Source organism: Bombus fervidus, chromosome 14, assembly GCF_041682495.2.
Source record: "Bombus fervidus isolate BK054 chromosome 14, iyBomFerv1, whole genome shotgun sequence".
NCBI lineage: Eukaryota > Metazoa > Arthropoda > Insecta > Hymenoptera > Apidae > Bombus > Bombus fervidus.
In genome coordinates, this window is record NC_091530.1 from 6,721,874 (window position 1) to 6,743,288 (window position 21,415).

Here is a 21,415-nt window from a genome sequence, read left to right on the forward strand (position 1 = left end):
TTGAGTTTGACTTTGACTGTGGAAGAAGTCGCATTCGCCATCCCGTTGACCGTGGATTCGTTATCGAGTCTAAGATCATTGCCATTCACATCCCGAGTATCTAATTATCACGGTCGCTTGTCAAATTCTGTCATAATCACAATTGTACCAGTAAATATCTTCGCTCTTGTATAACAACAATGTCTAATCCAAAGAAAGATTCGTTACACACCCCTAAACCTAATGATGATCCGACAGATATAATATCGATTGGTTGGAAAGTTCGTTCGGATTTTGAAGAAATTTAGTAAAATTAGAAATGTTGTTACCTCTCAGCCGGGCAAATTGTCTTCGAACGTATCAGATTAAAAAATGTCACTCGAAGTGTCCTCAGATTTGCTCGTTCATTTTTAACGAAATATTACGCCCTTGTTAAATGCTGCTAGGCAAGTTCGTCTCGATTTTTAAGTCTTTGGCTGACTGAAAAATCCCATGGAAAAGTTTCTCGCTGAGAAACCCGACAGGTTCTGCGAGGAGTCGAATATTCAAGTTGCGCAAAAGATGGAGAAAAGTAGTGGCACCTACATAATTCGATAAAGGTACACCGAATCGAAATGTGAATCGAAACGAGGTAAATAAAGATCACTATAATTCCGATCTGTAAATACCTGCTGACTGTCCAGTCTTCGGGGACAGTTGAAGAGCGTAGAGAAGACTGCAAGTGCTAAGAAACGAGCTTTTCAGGACGAAAAGGAAGCTTATGCATCGACGTAGTCCAAATTCGTGAAAAAGGAAATATCATCTCTCAGTCGCAGAGAAAATCCGATGATAAATCATGCAGAAGTAATGTTTCTCAATTTGTCTTGGTTAAAAGAATTTGCTGTTTGTCTTCCGAAAACTTTCATACGCTTTATTCGACAACGACAGATTTGCAAGCGAAGCTCGGGCTTGCACGAGTTTTCCTTACACGCTGTTAAGTGTTTTACACCGTTGCCTATTAATTTTGTTAGTTACTTGCCGAGATATTACGGTGTCCCATATCAGATACGGTTGTCCTACTATTTTCATCTTCTGTCCTACTGTTTGTACTTTTACTGCTGTTAGAATTTAATCTTAAAGTTGAGATTAATAATCTGTGGAAGACACAATGTTTGTGTTGAAATAATATTCAGTGATATTTATTAAACAGAACCAAATGTATATAAGCGAGTGATATAATTAACAACGTATGTAAGAATTGTTGATTGTTGGCCAGTTACTCTCAGACTAGACGTAGGTAGTGACCCATGATCCCTTAAATATTTTGAGCCCCACTCTCTATACAGTAATAAGTATGACCTGTGTAAATGTCCTGTTCAAATGCCTGTGTGGGTGTCTGTGTAAGAGCGTTTGTGCCTATGCGTGAAATATCGTTGTATTGCAACAACTGCGAATTTTTGTGCAACTTTATTGTTCTGAGAATAACGATTAAGAGAATTGAAATTACATGGAAAATTGTTTTACCTACCAGGTATCATAGCAAGCGCTATAATTTGGGTATTACCGAAGGAATGTCACCACAGATTAGGTAACTAGGTTCCAAGGATGTAGGTCTCAGGTTGTAAACTTTGATTTACAGCTTTGGCAACTTTGTAAGCTCGAGCTTTTGCAACGAGCGTTATTATTGAAATCCGAAAACAAATGCATGAAGAGAATAAATGATAATAATAATAAGAAATACTTTATTTATTTTGGATATCTTTTTCATATTATGTGCATTCTGTGCGCCTTCGAATCTCTTGTAAAGCCATACAAATCTGAGCGATTATAGTTCGATGGATAGATAATTGTGGTAGTTCGATCGCGATTGAAAACTTTTTCCATAAAACATTTTACGTCGTAACAAGTAAAAAAGTAAAAGAGAAAGAAAAAAGAAAAAAAAGAAATAAAGGAAAAGGAAGAAGGAAAAATGCGATCGCTTAACGAGTGAAAGCACGAAACACGTGGCGCGTACCGGCCGACTCCAGGAAAGAAAACGGTCGGTTAGTGAACCAAAACGAATTTCAGTAGTACTAGCGAGAGAGACGAAACGAATGGCGCGAAAGTGAAAAGAAATATTTATCACGCACGTAGATCTAGATTTAATTGATTTGAAGTCGAATGAATCCGTGTCCTGAATTCTTATCCTGAAGAGGACAGAGTAACAGGATGAGTAAGAAAACTCGTTTCTCGAATCGTATATAAGTTCGCAATATTTTTGAAATTTTCATACACGAGCAGTGAACGTCGTAAATAGCGCAAAATGTGAACGGCAATGTGATATAAAGTGTTATTCTTGTTATTATTATAGTTATCTTTGTTATTATTATATGGTAGGTATGGTAGGTATTAAAAGGTGGTAGAAATAAACAATTGAAAATCATCGTTGTAAATAATTTTAACTCTAACTCTAGAGAATATTTCCTTCCTCTTTCGTATGATAAATTCCATGAAATTAAAGTTAGAACATCTTTTAGAACTAATCGATCTTCGACCATGTTATACTGATACCTTTGGGTTGGCAACTAAGTGGTAGAATGTCGAGAGGATTTGACACGCCCAAAAGAAAAGGAAGGTTGCCACTAAATAAAAAAGATAATAGAACCGTAGAATACATATGCATTTTTGCATTCGCCGAGAAGATATTTTCATGAATATGTAGTTCATTTTGAACCATTGATGATATTTTTTCCTTATACTTTACGAGAAAAATGGTAGTAACAACGCGAACACCCTGTATATAACGAACAAAGTTACTTTTCAACAGCGTAAAGTACTTTTCTAACTAAGTTTCTGTTAATCTTTAATTCAAATATAACACACTTATTGTTATTACTATCAATTAGCCTATCCCCTGCCATTTACCTATATCCTAACTCCTATTACTATTAATTATTTAATTTATTATCGTTGCATCCGATTGACTTTTCAACAGCGTAAAGTACTTTTCTAACTAAGTTTTTGTTAATCTTTAATTCGAATGTAACACACTTATTGTTATTACTATCAATTAGCCTATCCCCTGCCATTTACCTATATCCTAACTCCTATTACTATTAATTATTTAATTTATTATCGTTGCATTCGATTGACTTTACAACAGCTTAAAGTACTTTTCTGACTAAGTTTCTGTTAATCTTTAATTCGAATGTAACACACTTATTGTCATTACTATCAATTAGCCTATCCCCTGCCATTACTATTAATAAACCTACCTATATCCTAACTCCTATTACTATTAATTATTTAATTTATTATCGTTGCATCCGCTTGCGTGGCTCGTTACGAAACACACACACACACAGACAGATGTTCTTTGTTCCCTGTGTATTTTCATTCTGAGGCGCACCGCCGATTCGCTCGCTCTCTTCAAATTACATGCTTATGTCCCACTGTATTACCAACCATAATTATTCGAACAATACAGCTTTAATACTTGGCTCGTGCCATAAAAGTTAAATAAGGGTTCGTTGCCACTGTTAAAACTTATATACTAACCTTTCTTCAAACAAAGAATATCGTTCTCTGATTGTTACGCTGGTTAGAAATTGTGTGTGTTTACGTGTCTCAAATTTCAATTATTCAAGCGATGTCCAACGACCTTTCAAGTCGTTCGAATAATCATGAACAACAATGTATATGCACGGCTGGTCACGGAACTATTCGGACGTATTAGAGGCGCGTGTATATTTCATGTTACTTTAAAGCGATATAATCAGATAAGAAGTTGAAATTTGTTCTCCTCGAATATTTTTTCTACGTTCCATTCGACGATAATATTCGCGCGACTAGTCGATAAAAAACCGGAATAGGATACGACAACGAACAATTATATTCCGGGAATCGAATTTGAAATTTCAGAAATTCTCAATAAACGTTTATCATTCGATTTTGTAATGTTGGATTTATAAAAGAAATATTACTATTATTATTATCGTCTCTTTATTAAAGCCTCGTACAATGTCTGTTAGCAGTACGTAGATATAATTTTCGGCGTAATATAATAAATTATAACAGAACATAACACCATGTATAGCTAGCTAACATACCATGGAACAACATAATGTAACGTGATACGTAGTATAGATAACACGATACAATATATCGTAACATAGGTGCAGCGTATTTCAAACTTTACTTCAGCGTTCTAGTTTTTATAATTGTCAATCTTATCCGTTTGCTGACGTTTCTCTGCTTCTAATTTTACTGAATATCGTTCCTGACATAGTACACCTCCGAACAGAATGCCCTTAATTTCTAATTCATTTAATTTTTAATATCTCTGTGAGCTTCGTTACACGTAGATTTTAATACTCTATTTCTATCTGGTTAAATTAGTTTTTCAGTAATTTGTTCCCTAATATTCCCCACCGAGTTTCTCGCCGTTCTATTCTTTCCAGCGTATCGTTGATTTCGTGATCGCGGTGATGTAATTTGCTTCTCACTTGTGAGAGGCAATTTCTCCTGACGGCTGACTAATTTGAAAATAAAATACGATATATGCATAGCGAACAATTTATACTTCGAAAGTTATGCATCGAATGTTCAGCCAGATATTCGCCAATTAATATTTACTATTCTATCCTGTAATGAAGTTTGCCTTATAATCCTACGCGATCGAAGTAATTCGCTTCTCACCTGTACGACTCAATTCTTCCTCGCGTCTCTGGTTAACCCGAAAATAAGATATAGAACGACTATACGTGTACCTTGAAAATCAAGCGTAAAACATTCGGCCAGATAATGCGAATGAATATTTATCATGCTATCCTATAATCGTTTGGAAATGAAACAGAATGTGTAACGAGCAATTATTAAGAAGGCGAATGTAATTGAATATAAAACATTCGCGCAGATATTTTCGCACGACCAACTGCATGTTATACGATTTTAGACGAGATTCCACGAGATTCTCACGATTCCGCTTGGCTACAGATAAATATGTATGCAGTTATCATCGGTCGATTATTCGTTACGGAAGGATGTTCATTGAATCGAGTGAATGGCAAAGCAGTTCTTTCACGTTGAAACAACTCGGCGGCCCCTCCGAGTGAACGTCTCTCGAGGTAGTAAATAAAATCGTTCCGCTATCGAGACAACCTTTCTACGTGCACGCTTTTTTAACCACGTAAATCGCACCGTTTCTTTTCCCTGTCGGACTTTTTAACAACTTCTTACCGGACGACCTTAGCCATTCGATTCGATATCGATCGACAGATGCTTGAGTGGACAGTATAGGATTTGAAACCTGTTCTACTTGATCGACCAGTAGGATACCTGGCTGTGATATTATTATGCAATGTGGTAGTGCAAACGATTCACGACCGTCGTTTTTTCTTCGCTGTCGTTCTAAAACAGATCTCTGAGATCTGTAAGGGACAGTTTGAAAATCGCTTGAACGTACGGTAGAGCTTCCTCGTTCGTCCGGACTTATCGATTCCGTATAATGCAAATTCATAGGCTCTGTCTGCCTATTTATGAATTTTTATTCATTTAGCAGATGTCGAATTCAATCGACAGGAGCACGTCTAACCGAATTAACGGAGATTTCGTTCCAGTAAATGGAATTCGGACGTACAGCTTCTTTAATTTCATTTATCGCGATACAAATAGAAAATCGGTGCGCATGAACGCCGTATTCGATCGAAATGAATCGTCAGACGATAGAAAGAGTCATGTAGAAACGAAGTTTCGCTTACGAAATATTACTCCTTGCTTTTCCATAGTTTACAGAGTTTTGCGTGTTACGCGCGTTCCCCTACCTCTGCGCGCTTTTTAATTTCCTGTAAATGCATCGAGTTTCGCGGCCCTGTTAATCGTAAATGAAAATATACAAAATACAAAATATGTAAATACATAGTGATTCAGAATTGAAATTAGATAAAATATATAAAATCGTAAATGAAAGTAATGAAATGAAAGTGGTAAATATCAATAAGAAAATACGTCCGATGTTAATAAGAAATCCAATCTTTGCACAATGATATTGCGTTGTGACAGGAGCAGAAAAGAATAGCATTATCGAACCGGGGCAAATTGACACGATAAACAACAGATACGAACGATAATTAATTATCATCCTCCAACCAGTACTATAATAAATGGCATAGTGATATTCGTAATAACGCGTTCTTATATATTTTACTGTGGGAGCTGCAATAGATTGAAATATATTGCGCTATAAATTGGAGTGGGCAAAGCAATTAGGGCAAAGAAGAAGGAAGGAGCAAGGGGAATGTATAGAGGAAAGTTGGACTGAGAAACGAGGGGAGGAAATGCGATAACAAAGAAGATATGGGGCAATACGTAAGATGTAAATTTATGTAGATAGATAATAATATAAATTATAAGGATAGACGTGGCTAATTGTATGAGCAGCTGATAGAGTTTAGATTAATTTATGATCCTTGTTCTGCTTTATTTTCTATTTGTTTTCTTCATGCGTAAGAGTACGTTTTGCGTAGAGTTTGTAACAGCAAGTGAAGCAAAGTTGTGAGTAACTTCGTTTTCTTGTAGTATACATATTGCACCATAAAATTTCATTTTTGCAAAATATTACATCGTATTCTTTATCGTAGTACATGTTATCACGTGTTACAATTCGTCAATTATACGTTGTATATCGCTGGATGGTTTACATTCGCTTTAATCTCACTTTCTTTCGTTTCTTATCGTTAAACGTTGCTTAGCTTAAGTTCACGTAGCTAAGTGTTTCTATTTATCTTTACTTTCTACTTTTTTCTACTTGTCTTTCAATTTTACTTAATTTACTTAATTAGATTTATATTTGCCTACCTTAAATACTTAATACTTACGTTGCTTACGTTATAACATTTGCTTAAGTATTATTTTGTTATTGTTATACTTAAGTAAGCATACTATAGAACTCATGCGGTTAAGCGATGCTTAACGCTTCTTACATTTATCGAAAACGCTATAAAATAATACCTATTTGTAATAGCTGCTATAATCTGTCGCTTAGGTCCGCAGCTACTTAGTACTGTATGTGTACTTAAGCAAATGTGTACTTAAGCAAATGAGTGTTCGGTGTAGTCCTGTGTCCCTGAGCTTCTCTCATTCGTTTCTGCACAATGCTCATATTTTCACTGTTCCTTGTACGTAATGAAGTCTTCTTGCATCGTCTTCGGTTTATATTGCCACTGTCTCTTCCACTGTTTCTCTTCTCTTTAAACGCGCTGCTCTCATTTCTTCATATAAAACACGTTCCAGTAATATGTGTTCTGTGTCGTCTTCTTTCTACCTGTTGCACAATACGCGTAATTTCTTCTTCTCTATTTTTTCATTATCGTCTTAAAATATTGTACCTGTGCACGTTTGCTCCGGTAAAAAATTATGAAACTTGGTGCAGAGGTAAAAAATGTACATATGTTTGTATCACGCAATTTTTGTTTGCCGCCCAGATTTAAATCGAGCCACAAGAATCCGACGATTTTCCGATTTTCCCTTACAACTCGCTGTAAAGTCGATCGATCTTTTACCAAATGTTAGTGCTAACTAAAAGAAGTAATTTTTATCGGAAGACTCTTTCAATTTCACCCCGGCAGAGCAAAATTATATCCTTTGCGTATCCTCAAAGCTGCATAATTTTCTGAATTTGCGCGTTGGGCGTCCTCCCGTGTAAATCGTTAACACCGCCGAAGATCTGTTAGTTCAAGAAATTATATATTATATATATAATTATAATTATAATTAAATAATAATAAGCTACCCACAGTCAAAGAAGAAATATCAAAATTCAGCAATAGACACAGCACAAGAGTCAACAACCATCAAAACCCTCTAATTACTCAACTACTCGACACGTCGCAACAGATCCGCAGACTAAAAAGACGTTACACCTTAGACCTAAGCACTAGATTCAAATAGAATTAAACATACTATAAACGCTTATTAATCATGTCATAGTACCACGTCAGATAAATTTACTTAAAATTCTCTAACGAGAATTGATTGTAAAATAAACGTAAATAAATAAAAAAAAAAAAAAAAAATAATAAGAAGAAATTGAAGAAATTGAAGAGATTTTATAAAATCTCATCTTATTTTAATTGTTCCAAAATATTCAATTTATTTTTTATTATATATAACTATAAATTAGAAAATATATAACAATTACAAATATTTAGTAAGCGATGACCATCGGTGGCGGTGAACGTATAAACTCGCTGGCGTTCGTTGGGCAATTCTCGTAATTGCTCGAGACGAGTAGGTTCTCAGGTGGGCGACGTTGTTTGTTCAGAAGCAACGATAAGTAGATTGTCCGGTTCACACTGTGTCGATGTCGACCTACATGTGGTACGTGAACTCCTGCGCAACAACTATCGTGACCTACATGACCGCGAACGTGTTAACGATCACTTGTTGCGAACGGAACTAATCTTTTCTTCGCGGCGAAAACGCGGAAGAGAAGTCGGAACGTTCGTGCCTGTAATACGGAGCATAGACCGCTCTTCCATCTTTATCTTGCTTGCATTTATTAGATCGGCGCTCGTTGTTCGGTCGAAGTTTAAATTTACAGCGCCGATATCGCGCGTTCGATCTTGTCCCATCGTTGATTGCCAACTATATCAAAGAAGAAGAAATTTACTATTGTAGAAACCGAAACATTCAAGATTTATGATAAAAATATGAAAAATTCGTGCTATTTTCTTGGAAAAATTTGGAAAAAACACCACGAAGGTTTGCGGTAAAATTGGCATTTGGAGAAGGTTGACGTTTCCTACTTCATTCGAGAAATTTTTTAGCGCGTAAATCATATTAACGAGGCTTATAAACGAAGAAATCGTAAGAGATTTTCGAGTTGCAAAATTATGCTTCCAAGAGTCATCCTTACGAGTCCGGAATAATGAAATAGGATGGTCCCTGAAAAAATGAAAAATAAGAATAACTTGCATATGATCCAACAATTTCGATCAAATATACGATATGTTGGAAAGGAATTAAACTTTTATGGTAGAAGGCGCTGCTTGATATGCACCGACCTAATATTCCGTTTTAAAAGAGCACTCGAAAGTCATCGACGAAGGAAGTTTAAAATTGCAAATTAGCAGATAATAAAAGCAAGGATGAGACCTGGTTTTTACATTCGCGAAACATGAATCTGAAACTTTGTACGATCCCAAAACTCACCAAGGAACGCTTACCTTTTTCTCCTCTTCTTTTTTTCACGAAATATCTACCTTGCGAGGAATCGAAATTTTAATAAACCTGTCTCCTGAAAATCAAATTATCTCTTTCTCGTAAATCGATTAGAGTACCCGTATAGTGTAGACACGATCGAATTATACGTTGTAATTAGTCGAGTAAAGATGAATTCTAGACAAAAAATTACCTTAGCAATCGACGTTGAAATAAATTAAAAAAAAAAAAAAAAAGAAATTCGTATCGTTGCAATATCCTCGTAAATTATTGCCATAAATCATAATTTATCTAGGCATTGAGAGTTTCCGATGATAAAGATAGTACAAACGCGGACAGAACTACGGAAAGGTTATTCAAGGGCGATTGCTCTATCGAGAAACGTGATTAACGAGCAATTAGAGAGCGTAGTGTCAATCGCTAAAATTAACCTTTGCCTCGATTGAAGCGGGCTATATACATACGTAGTTACCTGTTAACGAACGATAGAAAGAAAGACTCGATCTCGTCAGCCTAATCAGTTCATGGCCATTAATCTGAGAAGTGGAAGCAACGCGGCTGTTCGATAATGCACGCCTCTGCGGTCTTCGACTCACACTCTAGCCACTCTAGAACAGTCTAGAACCTCTTTTTTCGTTCTTTTAATACCTTATACTTCACAGATCTTTAATATTTTGTAATTAAATTAAAGCAATGTTAAATTAAATTACATATATATAATAAATAATTATCGAATATTATATATTGTTTATATTATAAATACATAGAAAATGATGGACATTTGTACAAAAAATGAGAATACATTTATATTCAAAAAAGATATATATATATATAATTATTCTTAAAATTAATGTTAAAATACGAAAGTTAATATGAATTACAAATATAGCATGGAATAAATTATATAGGTAGATTATGAATATATAAATTATAGCGTAGAAATATATTCTACACGTTCATGCGTCTCTCTACGTAAACAATCATAAAGTAGCACGAGGAAAATAAAACTTTGCTGTGAAATTTGAGAATTTGGACACGAAGGACGATCTTTTAGGTCACTTATATATGTATGTATGTAAGTATGTGTTTATGTATGCATGTATGTATCTGGAAGTTATTACGTGGCAACCTTCGATGCTCGAGCTTAAATTCGAGCCATTCGCGTAAAGTCCAGTGGAAGGTCAACCTTCCAGGCGAAATATGGAAAGTGAATCAAGTACGGCTGGAGGAAACGAGTTGGCGAGATGCGCTTACGTAACACAAATTATTGCCAGCCAGCTCGACGTTGTATGCATCGCTCAGGGAACCAATTTCCCTCGAGTTTAACCTCGCTTCGAACAGATTCTTATACAAGGTATTTTCAATTTTTCCCATCGAACTACATTTCAAGGAAGAAGAAATTTTATGGAATCGAAACATGGAAAATTCGGCGACGCGCGTTTCGTAAAGTACGAACCCGTTGGAGAAGATCGAAAAAACGTAGAAGGATTAAGCTATCGTTTCGCAAGTGACATTAAAATTATCTTTCACGATAAATTATCTCGATGAACGTCACATAAATATAGATAGAGCAAATATAGTTGACCTTTCGTATTCTATAGTGCCAAGTCTTTTTTTTAACAATAAGTTTCTTCGAGTAATTATTAATATCCGCATGATCATCCAATTTTTCATCATCGAGAAGATAGCTTTTTCAGCGAGATATTAGTATTTGCACGGCTATCCGATGTTCCACCGCTGAAAAGATTGGATTAAAATAAGAACAAACAACCCGTGATAACCATGCACGTACCGATATCCAATGGATGGGACGAATGAAATTGCACATTCTAATTAACGGCCAATGTCGTCTTGTTGGGAAACGAGAGCTTATTAATTAATCAATTTCGAAATAGTAACAATAACGACCGAGCAACAAATATGGCAACTGGCAAACTTTATAAAGGGTAGCGTGAAGCGGAATTGAGAGCTTTCAACAAATAGAGAGAACAAAGAAGAACGAGCAGAAACGAGATACCAAACACTGACACGTAGAAGATATACAGTGCGTCAGTTATTCATCGGGTACCGTCAGAAAATGCGGAGAGAAGTTTTTCAAAAAAATATTGCCCCGATACGAAGTTTAATCTTGCAGAGTATTTTATCATTTTTAAGTCATTGCGAGCTGATCATCCGTTTTCCTTGATTTTTCTCGTCGTATGCGCGCCGCAACGAGATAATTAAGGAAAGTTTGACGAAAATCCACGAGAGTCGCACATCGACAGGCTCATCCATATTTCTATTAATAAACTTTCGCTCTTTCGAATATCAGATGCAGAAAATTGACTGTTTCGTACTAATCTATGCGATGTGTATACCAAATAAAAATATGTCAGGTTGCCTGAAAAGTTTCTTTTGTTTCATAATAATAGACGCAAGACATTTTCTGTTTTGTATTATTTCATGTAATCGTGTATGATCCATTTGTCGTTCCAATGGAAGGAAATTCATTTTGATTTGTACGATCGATTTTGTTCTATCGGAACAATAGCGTTAAAGTAATATTACATAACGTTTTATTAAATATAAAATTTATTTAGAACAGAATAACTATTTTACGTATAACACAATAGCTTGAAATATTAACGAACAGCGCTCTATTCTCTTGTTCTTCTCAAACGGGAATGAATTTGTTTTATTGCACGTTCATTCAACACATACGCGATGCGCTCGTCTCATGGCGTTTTCCTTTTGTCTTCCTCCCTTTCATTCCTCGCTGGTACAATACAGATTGTCATACATCTATTTTCTAACAAATAGAATCACAAAAGATGAAATGTAAGAAATATAATAAATAGAACAAAATGGATCGTTGATAATCCAATAGAATAATATAAATCTATTATTTCCTTGTAAAAGAAACTTTCGGAACAACCTAATAGATAACACACGTATCAGATAATCGGATAACACATAATTGAACGATGGATGAAGATTTAGCTTCAGGGTATAAACTAAGAAAGAAAGAAAATATACGAAGCGGCCACATACACAAAATCATTGCAATAGGCACAAGTGCCATAATACAAACAATCGAATATAAATACGACACAATAATAATTGATCAATTTCGCTTTCTCTTTTCAATTAGCAACAATAGTTATCCTAAAGGTAGCGTTTAAATATCTAGCAGAAGTTTCATGATGAGTAATCCTCTTTGAATGCTACCAAATGCGATGAAGAACGCTACGAATGTTTCGAACAACCTAATTAAATACGTACAACGCTTTTTCCTTAATTCCACTTGTAGATTACGCTGCCACAGTTGGGGCACAGAAAAGTTGGAATCACGTTGCATAACACGATCCCGCTGGATCGAGTATTCTTCCTGTGAAATATGTATAGGAGAAACGTACAACTACCAACTAGAGACGCTCTGATCAGCTGATTGTTTGCGTTCACTCTATAAACGAAGTAGAACGGACCGCTGCGCTCGTTTCCCGTAATTGACGTTCGAAAATCAAATTTAATCGCGCTCGAATTAATAAACGCCCACAGAGCCGTGTACCGTGAACGAGAGTACGTAGAATGCGATTAACGGCCGGGTTTTTTGGTCTAGAAACGAAGTGGCACGGACCGTTTGCGGAAGCGTTCTCTCGTTTCTCCATCGTTGCGCCTCTCATTATCATCCACCTTCTCCATATCGATAACGTTCCTAGTTACAACGCGTTTCGTGTTTCTCATGTTCGACTATATCTGTGATGATTCATTCATATATATACACGATGATCCCCCCTGGCTATGTGTAGTTCACTCAAACGCAGTACTGGCAATCGCGTCGAGGATCGTATACTCTCGTTTTCATCTTACATATATGTACGTACTGTTGTTGATAAGTAGACTGCGGATTTTTCTGCGCTTTTGCGAAATTTAAATAAAAAGAAAAAATACGTATTTTGTATTTGTAGTGTAGAAAAATGTACAAATTATTCAAAGTGACGATGAAAGTTACGACGAGTTTAGATAACGAAACAAGTTTATAGTCGAGTTCCATTTCTTTCATCGTATACATACAAATTTCAATTTGCATGAACATCCGCAGTTTATTCGTGTCGTTGTGTCTAATGATTATAATTAACGGTATACTTTGATGCGGATGGCTAAAAAATAGCTGCACGGAAACTGTGAAGTAATAAGTCGTTATTTTTGTCAAATATCAAGTGTGCAGGCAATGTTAAATTTGTTAAATCTGTGAAAACTTTATTACATGCTTGTTTACGATCGAATTATTTTTTCTCTTAAGCTGTGCGGCTATTTCTCGTCCATGAATATAAATTTATGTTGATATTAAAACCACTTTTAAATCGGATTATCTTTCTTCGAATCATTGAGTTACGAAATTTCATCTATGAGCCAGATTTAAGTCGAATTATCTCTTCTTGAACCGTGAAGCTATTAAATTTCATTTATTTTATAACTTTCGGGTCAATGTTGAAGCTATTTTTATATCGAATTATCTTTTCTCAAACCATCTAGCTATTCAATTCCGTCTATAAACCGTTTATAAATTAATATTAATTTAGATTAATATTAACCTTCTAATCGATATCCAAGCTACTTTTATATCGAATTATCATCGAGCTATTGAATTTTATTATATTGTTTTTGAGTTAATTGGCAAGAGGTCGTGTCATGTACGTTCATAGCTAAATACACAACCAACGACGATTGCCAGTTTCTCGCGGTGTCTCGGTTCAGGAACTTGTACACGCGGTATCATTCATTCAATCGTGCCACTTGACAAGGTCGTGCTGTTTGACACGATCCGGAATCTCGGTCCTTCTTAAACATCTGTCACAATGAATTACAGTGGAATTACTCCGACTAGGCAGATATCGTTGTACTACATACGTCTCAATCGCTACATTGTTACGCAGTAACAAGATTACACAATAGCAACAATAAGGAGTAGTACGTGACACGGCATTTAATCGTCATCCTCGTCATCTCTAGTGTAAGAAAGCCCCAGGAGGCTTTGTGCATTTGAAAAGGAACGTTTAATCGTTCAATTTGGGAGGAGAGAGCGGCAGGCACTCGAGGGTAACATAAATTAGTCCTTTTTCAATATCGCAATTCGAAAGAAAAAAAAGTTGACCAGCTTCGAATAGAAAGTTGGGGATGAAAGTTTGGGAAGATAACGATTTATCGCTTTATACATTTCTTTAGGAGCTTTCAGACGATCGATACTATTGTTAACATTTGGGCAACCATCAAGTTGGCAACTAAGTGATCACAGATCTTATCAATACCATCTAATGGCAAAATCCGCAATCACTTAGTTGCCAACCCAATAATATCGTCGAAATTTTCAACGTTTTATCGACGATATACGAGGTGTGCAGAAGTTTAGCGTTCAAGCTTTGCCACTGTATTCTACAAGTAGAAATAAAATTTAAAAAAAAGTACGAAACGTAAAGCTTCGTTTATCGATACAAAGGTAGTATCGATGTGCTATGGAATTTATCGTTAGGTCGATTTTCTCTTATTTCTTCATATGCGATTTTCATTCGAATGATTAATGTACGAACGAAGCGAACAGAACGAAAGTGAAACGATACAGCGCACGTTTGTCGTTGTATGATCGTGCACATACAGCGAACATATGTGCCTCGTATCAGCATCTACTACGAGCTTTTATCTTGTTTTATCTCGTATTAAATTTAGAGGAAGAGTGTTCATTGTACATTTCTCGCAGTCCATAATTTCGTTGTAACTTATTAATCAAGCGCTTATGCACTTTCTGCCGCGTGACATTTCAGTCTTATTTCTACTTATAGAACACACTGGCAAAGTTTCAGCGTTAAACCTCTGGGTACCCTGTATATTGATCCTCTGGAGGGTGTTCTACGCACGATAATGTTGAGAACGTTAAATATTAATGATAATATTGACGACGATATCGATCGGCTGAACGCTCGTTTAGAGTTATTTTTCGAAGAGTTTCAGTATTATTTCGATGATTTCGATTGTACACATTTAAGTAGCAGCATGACGCGACGATACAGTTATAAGATTGCACGCTTTAAAGTTTGATGATTTTATCGCTCTTCCTTTGAACATTGAATATTTCTAATCGTTATTTCATTGTTAAAATTTATTACGGTAAACGCTAATTTATTTATTATTTTTGTTGCTCAAATCTATTACCATGAATTTATTACGAATGGAAGCAATTAATTTCTTACTCTTTGGTTCGGTTTTAACATAACTGAATTCATTAGTACGAAAGTTTCTGTTACTTTAGCTACGCAAAACACTGAGTCACTTTTGTATCCTGACTCGATGCTTCGCGTGGACCAAGAGAATCGACTATTTCGCGACCATGACACATAGAAGAGGCATTTTTTAACAGGATCATCGATGCTGACGGACCTTGTTTCGTAGCGAGTTAACGGAACGCCATATCAAAAAAGATCTTTGTCCTACGCCTTTTCTTTTCCTATAAATTAATTCGACAATTCTTACATTTCCTAAAAAAAGAAAAGGAATGAGAGAGATAGAGAGAGAGAGAAGAAGGAAAGAGAAGGTCCACTCGTTTGTGAAAAGAAGGGGACCAGGCCTAAGGATCCTGTCTTTATGCCTTCTCACGAATCATCAAAAAAAGGACAGGACTTATTATGATATTGGGTTGGCAACTAAGTGATTGCGGATTTTGTCATTAGGTGTGGTATTGACAAAAAAGAGATAACGTATTCCTACTAATGACGATTCACTATCTAACAACGTCTAAAGAAAATACACTAATGTTGGAACACTTTGGTTATTTTGTCTTGCGTGGCACGAGCTATCCTACGCGTATTAAGCGAACAACCCAAAATGTAACTGTAAACGTAATAAACGGGAAACATTCGCGTCGTAAACGTTAATTCAGTTCTTTGCTATTAAAGTATCCATAAGCTTTTTATCAGTTGCTAAATTTGAAACAGGCTTACATTACATTAGCATCGTTATTAATAACAATACCACGTCCTAATTACCTTACTATTAATATTAATACAATTAATGTGTTATTTTACGTTTATATTAGTCAATATAACAGCACTGTGTACTAATTACATTAGTACTGTTATTAATAATAATGCCGATGCAATGTAAACCGGTATAGTAATATTAATCCTTTTGATCCGAGAAATTTCGTCAAACAATTTCCGTAAACGATTCTTTCGTCTATTAATTTTAATCAACGTCTATTGATTCTGATAAAATTTAGAAGCCGCCACTCAGCGTGAAGCTTCGAGATCAACGCCGAGTTCCTCCATCGCGTTTCATACATAAATAACTAAAACAAATAATTACGCAGCAAAATCGCGAACAAACTTGCCCCGAATTTGATCGGTGTAGATAGAACGTACATATACGTCGTCCGGACTCGATGCAAACATACAGGACGTATATATGCGTCGCGGACGATTGATAATAAAGAATCGATAATTGTCGTTATCACGAATAGCAATACTGTGCGTTAGCACGACTATCAACGAATCATGACATTAAACCGTGGCATATACTGTTACAATTTCGCAATCTGAGATTTTTTTCTCTCTTTCGGCCGTTCCTTGTCTCTGACGTCACCAGCTGCAATTTCGATATGAAGGAGTGCGAGGGTTTCGCAGGCGGAAAGGGAGCGGTTACGTGACGTTTGTTCCGGCATCTCGATTAAGGTTGGTCTAGAGCTTGGAAAATTGCGACATCGTTCGCAGAGGCTGAGACCGTGCGTCGCGTCGCAGCGCGCCGTCGTGCATCCAGGTGCAACTGGTTACAGTCAAGAGAGCATGACCGGCCAGTACGAATAACTGTATCAGATTTTTTGTGTATGTGGACTTCTCACTTTGTCAGAAGATTTAATCGAACCGTGCTAAACTTTCCCGCCTCGTGTACGTCTCCGCGGTCTGCCAACTTTCTGCAAGAGCTTGCTCGTTTTGACGGAGGAAAGGAGTTGTGTTCTTTGTGAGTTGTTAGAAGATCACTTCTTTTTTGTTCATTGATTTATTTAAATGTAAATGGTACAAAGGTATCTTGGGATACCTTTTGTTAGAAAGTAATCGAGTTTCACAGCGAAGATCTCCGGTTTCTCCGTGATTCTTTCTTGATAAGCGTCTTTTCAATTTTGCCAATTAACAATTTTTTACGAATTGCATAGCTGAGCCATTTTTTTTCGTTTACTAGAACCAGAGTTAACTCTTACACTTCTATGGAGGAATTAATCTTGTCTGATATATTCGTTTACGTAAGTTTGATAATCTTTTAGAAACGATACGCGATCTTTGTTGAAAAGAAGAACGAAATCAGTTGATGGAATTTCGTCGGAATAGGTTCCTAAGAGAGGCGCATTCTTTCAGGAAGCTGTGTCCTCTCTTAATTGATTCTCCGAACGTACGTCGAGAAGCATAGTTAGTTTCGAATTTAATATCGAGACGAATTATGTAACGAAATAATTGGAAAACGATATAGAAAGTGAATTTGATATAAGGAAGTACGCGATATGAAAATTATATTTTGCCATTTGAAAATTCTATCTTCCATGGCCGAGCATTCGTGATTCAGCGATCTCCCCGGTTCTTAAAATTCTTTGCTTCGTGTTTCTGACGGTGAGTCACGCCGCGGCGGATTGAGCAACCGATTACTCACTTAAGTATCCGATTTTCTGGATGACGAGGTAGCCGCGGTTGTTCAGCCGACCGCGAATCTCCTTCCACAGCCAGATAACGCATCGACTTTCCCATCGATGGAAGTTTATTTTTCGATCTGATCGATTGTGTTTATCACAGCGAAGAATGTGATACTATTAGATTGCAGCACATGTTCTTCCCACTCGGGTAAATACATCTTCTAGAGATTCAATTTTTTACACGTAAACAACTGAAGAGCGATTAAAATTCCAATGAAGAGCCACGCGAGAGGGAAAACCACGATAGATCGATTTTCCTTGATTTTCTAATCTTTGCGCTTCGTAAATCCCATCGTTCGACGACCAGCAACGTACTTACATAATTTCCAACTGTTAGATCGAAAGATACGAAGATTATTTGGAAATAGCTGATAAATCTCTACCGAGTTTCGTAACGAATCGATGGTATGCACAGTGTTACGACGATCGGTATTTTTAGAATGTTCGAGGAACTGGCGAAGATACAGTTAAGGTGAAAATGAAGCAGAAGTAAAGAAAGCGCTGATATAAAGCTCGTTTTGGGATTGTTCTTTAACGTCGACGATACAAACCTGCACAGATGAACTCGTTACAGATCATTGCACGCATGTGCCATCGTATTTCACCACACGACTATCTGTTTCTACAGAGATGGAATTTGCAAAGCGATCCAATAGCTTGATGCTTCCACGTATTTCATATATTTTGAAAAATATCGCCAAATATATAAATTCTCTGTATCTTTCGCGAAACATTACATCGATTCGTGCACGTTTTCCCGCCGTGAAAACGTGGTTTTAATAATCGTCTTAGTCCACGAAACTTATCTCGTTTTAATCATTTTGAAAGATATGTTATTACGGATCGTGATAACACCGATGATCATCTCTGGCGGTCAGAGAACGTTTGATCGTTATCAGCGGAATTTTCGGCTTGTGGTCGCTTAAAAAAGCTGCTGGTGCTCGGAACACGTTAACATCAGCTCTAAATCAATCTGTTGGTCGAGTGCGAACGTTCGAGCGACACTCAATCCACGTCGACGCCTGATATTTCCGCGTATCCACGTGACTAATGGACCATTGTCCTGACAAGTACAACAAGAAGGTACCGAGTCAAAATTCACCGACAGAGATCCACGAAACGTGGCGGACAATTTAAACAATCGACCAAGACAAATGGAATTTTCAACGAGCTCCTCCGTGTGCCCTATACCTGTTAAACATAATCGTTTCGCGTCGTTAACTTGGACAGAAGAGTACAGACTATACTGAGAGAATAAAAGATCTGCGCAAGTTGTTTCACCTCCCACATTCTTTCGTTCTTTCCGGTTTCGAAGCTTAATGGTCATCGTCGCGATTCAAGCAAGCAGCCGAGTGGATATTCCGCGATGATTACCGATATCTTAAGCCGCGTACTCGTTATGAAACGTGTTTGCAAGATGCTTCGGGTCGCCTTATAATTATCCTACGATCATCTCGCGAACTCTGCTCGTCACAACTCGACCAACAGTTCTGCAAATCTACGAACTTATTTCGTAAGTATACGACGACAGACTGGTCGTAAGACTGCCTTGTAATCTTGGAAAACAGGACTGGCGTTTCCTGAAGATTACTTTTCACCGAGTAATGCAATAGCAGTGTGCTTGGCAACTAAATGATTACGGATTTTGCCATTACCACCTAATGGCAAAATCCGCAGTCACTTAGTTGCCAACCCAATAATATCGTCGAAATTGTCAACGTTTTATCGACGATATACAATGTGTGCAGAAGTTTAGCGTTCAAGCTTTGCCACTGTATTCTACAAGTAGTAATAAAATTTAAAAATAAGTACGAAACGTAAAGTTTCGTTTATCGATACAAAGGTGGTATCCAAGTGCTATGGAAGTTATCATTAGATCGATATCGTTGTTAACATTTGGGCAACCATCAAGTTGGCAACTAAGTGATCACGAATTTTATCAATACCACCTAATGGCAAAATCCGCAGTCACTTAGTTGCCAACCCAATAATATCGTCGAAATTGTCAACGTTTTATCGACGATATACAAGGTGTGCAGAAGTTTAGCGTTCAAGCTTTGCCACTGTATTCTACAAGTAGAAATAAAATTAAAAAATAAGTACGAAACGTAAAGCTTCGTTTATCGATACAAAGGTGGTATCGATGTGTTATGGAATTTATCGTTAGATCGACATTGTTGTTAACATTTGGGTAACGATCAAGTTGGCAACTAAGTGATCGCGGATATTATCAATACCACCTAATGGCAAAATCCGCAATCACTTAGTTGCCAACCCAATAATCTTCTCTTGCAGTGAATGTTTTAACTTGAGCGAAGGATTTCACGAATTTCTAGAATTATTACGGTGTCCATCGTTGTATCCAAGTACGTTATATTCTGGCGTAATTTTTCACGAACGTATTTGCCAACTTTGTACAGAGAGGACGAATAGTTTACGAATTGTTGGCGAACCGAAGCTGGCACACGCCTCTGTTTCGCGATGGTTATTGCAATGGTTGTTGCTGCTTTGACCGACTGATTTTTCCAACTCTGTTTCAGGCACACGCAGATGACGCGATGACGCTGCATTGGTGGATGCACTGGTTCTGGGTTACCGCTCAATTTCTCGGTACGTTCTGAATAATCTTTAAAATCAAGGACATCTGGCTACTTCGTTTTCTTACTTCCTTCACGCGTTCCCAGACATTTAGTTCAACTCGTTCAGTAACTGAGCCGAAATTCAAATTCGTCTACGAATTCTAGTTCATGTTCCAGCATTTACGATCTAAATAGAAGTGGCGTGAAACGCCGTACGCGTTCAATTACAATAGATGCTTATATCGAGAGAGGAAAATCTTGCCAAGGATTCTCGCAACTACATATTAACTTGCTTCTCTCCTTCGTCCAGAAATTGTCCGAACGTGGCAATAATTTTTCACGAACAAATAGCCTTCGTATTATGTAACAGAGTTAATAGCAATAGAAGTATAAATAACGTTAGTAATAACAAAAATACCAGTATAGATAATAATAATATAATCTTTCGTTCTGTAGTTGAAATTCGCGTTCAAATAATTAAATTAATGAGGCGATTCTCGTGTAACAACGGTAAAAGCAAATGATCTTTGTTAATTCTTTTTTATTTTAGACTAACTATTTACCGATTACGTGGGACTAGACCTTCTTCGATGTAATTTCTTTATTTCAGTTCTTCCTATTGTTTATTGTATATCATCCTAGTCTCGTGAGACCATCTTTGACGATGTAATCATCGTTGGCGTGCAGTATGGTATCTGCCAGAATGCAAAAGTTAAGACACTTTTTTTAAATTGCAGCGACCTTGAAATCTTCTCCGAACATGACGTTACGATTATTAAACGAATACCTGCATATTTTATTACATATTCTTCTAGCTAACATCCAGACGTTTCAAAACGCTAGAAACTTGTGCCTCTCGCACCATCCGCTATCGTGACACTTTCTTTCGTTCTTCTTAAATTGCTTACAATCAATTCCACATTGGAAATTATAAGTATGTTTGATGGCTTTGTTTAATGACGTGAAAGCAACC

The 21,415-nt window shown here is 36.7% G+C and overlaps 1 protein-coding gene across 5 annotated transcripts in view; it reads left to right on the forward strand.

Annotated features, from left to right (window-relative positions):
• The window catches only part of LOC139994448 (uncharacterized), a 45,496-nt gene that overhangs the window by 19,580 nt on the left and 4,501 nt on the right, over window positions 1-21,415 (forward strand). For 4 of the 5 annotated variants that reach the window (XM_072017098.1, XM_072017096.1, XM_072017099.1 and 1 more), the window contains exon 2: window positions 20,404-20,473. In XM_072017098.1, the coding sequence (XP_071873199.1) occupies window positions 20,422-20,473 (52 nt within the window). In that variant the 5' untranslated portion in view covers window positions 20,404-20,421. Of the gene's footprint in view, window positions 1-12,921; window positions 13,012-20,403; window positions 20,474-21,415 lie in introns of those variants that run through there. The other variant, XM_072017095.1, reaches the window with a different exon arrangement.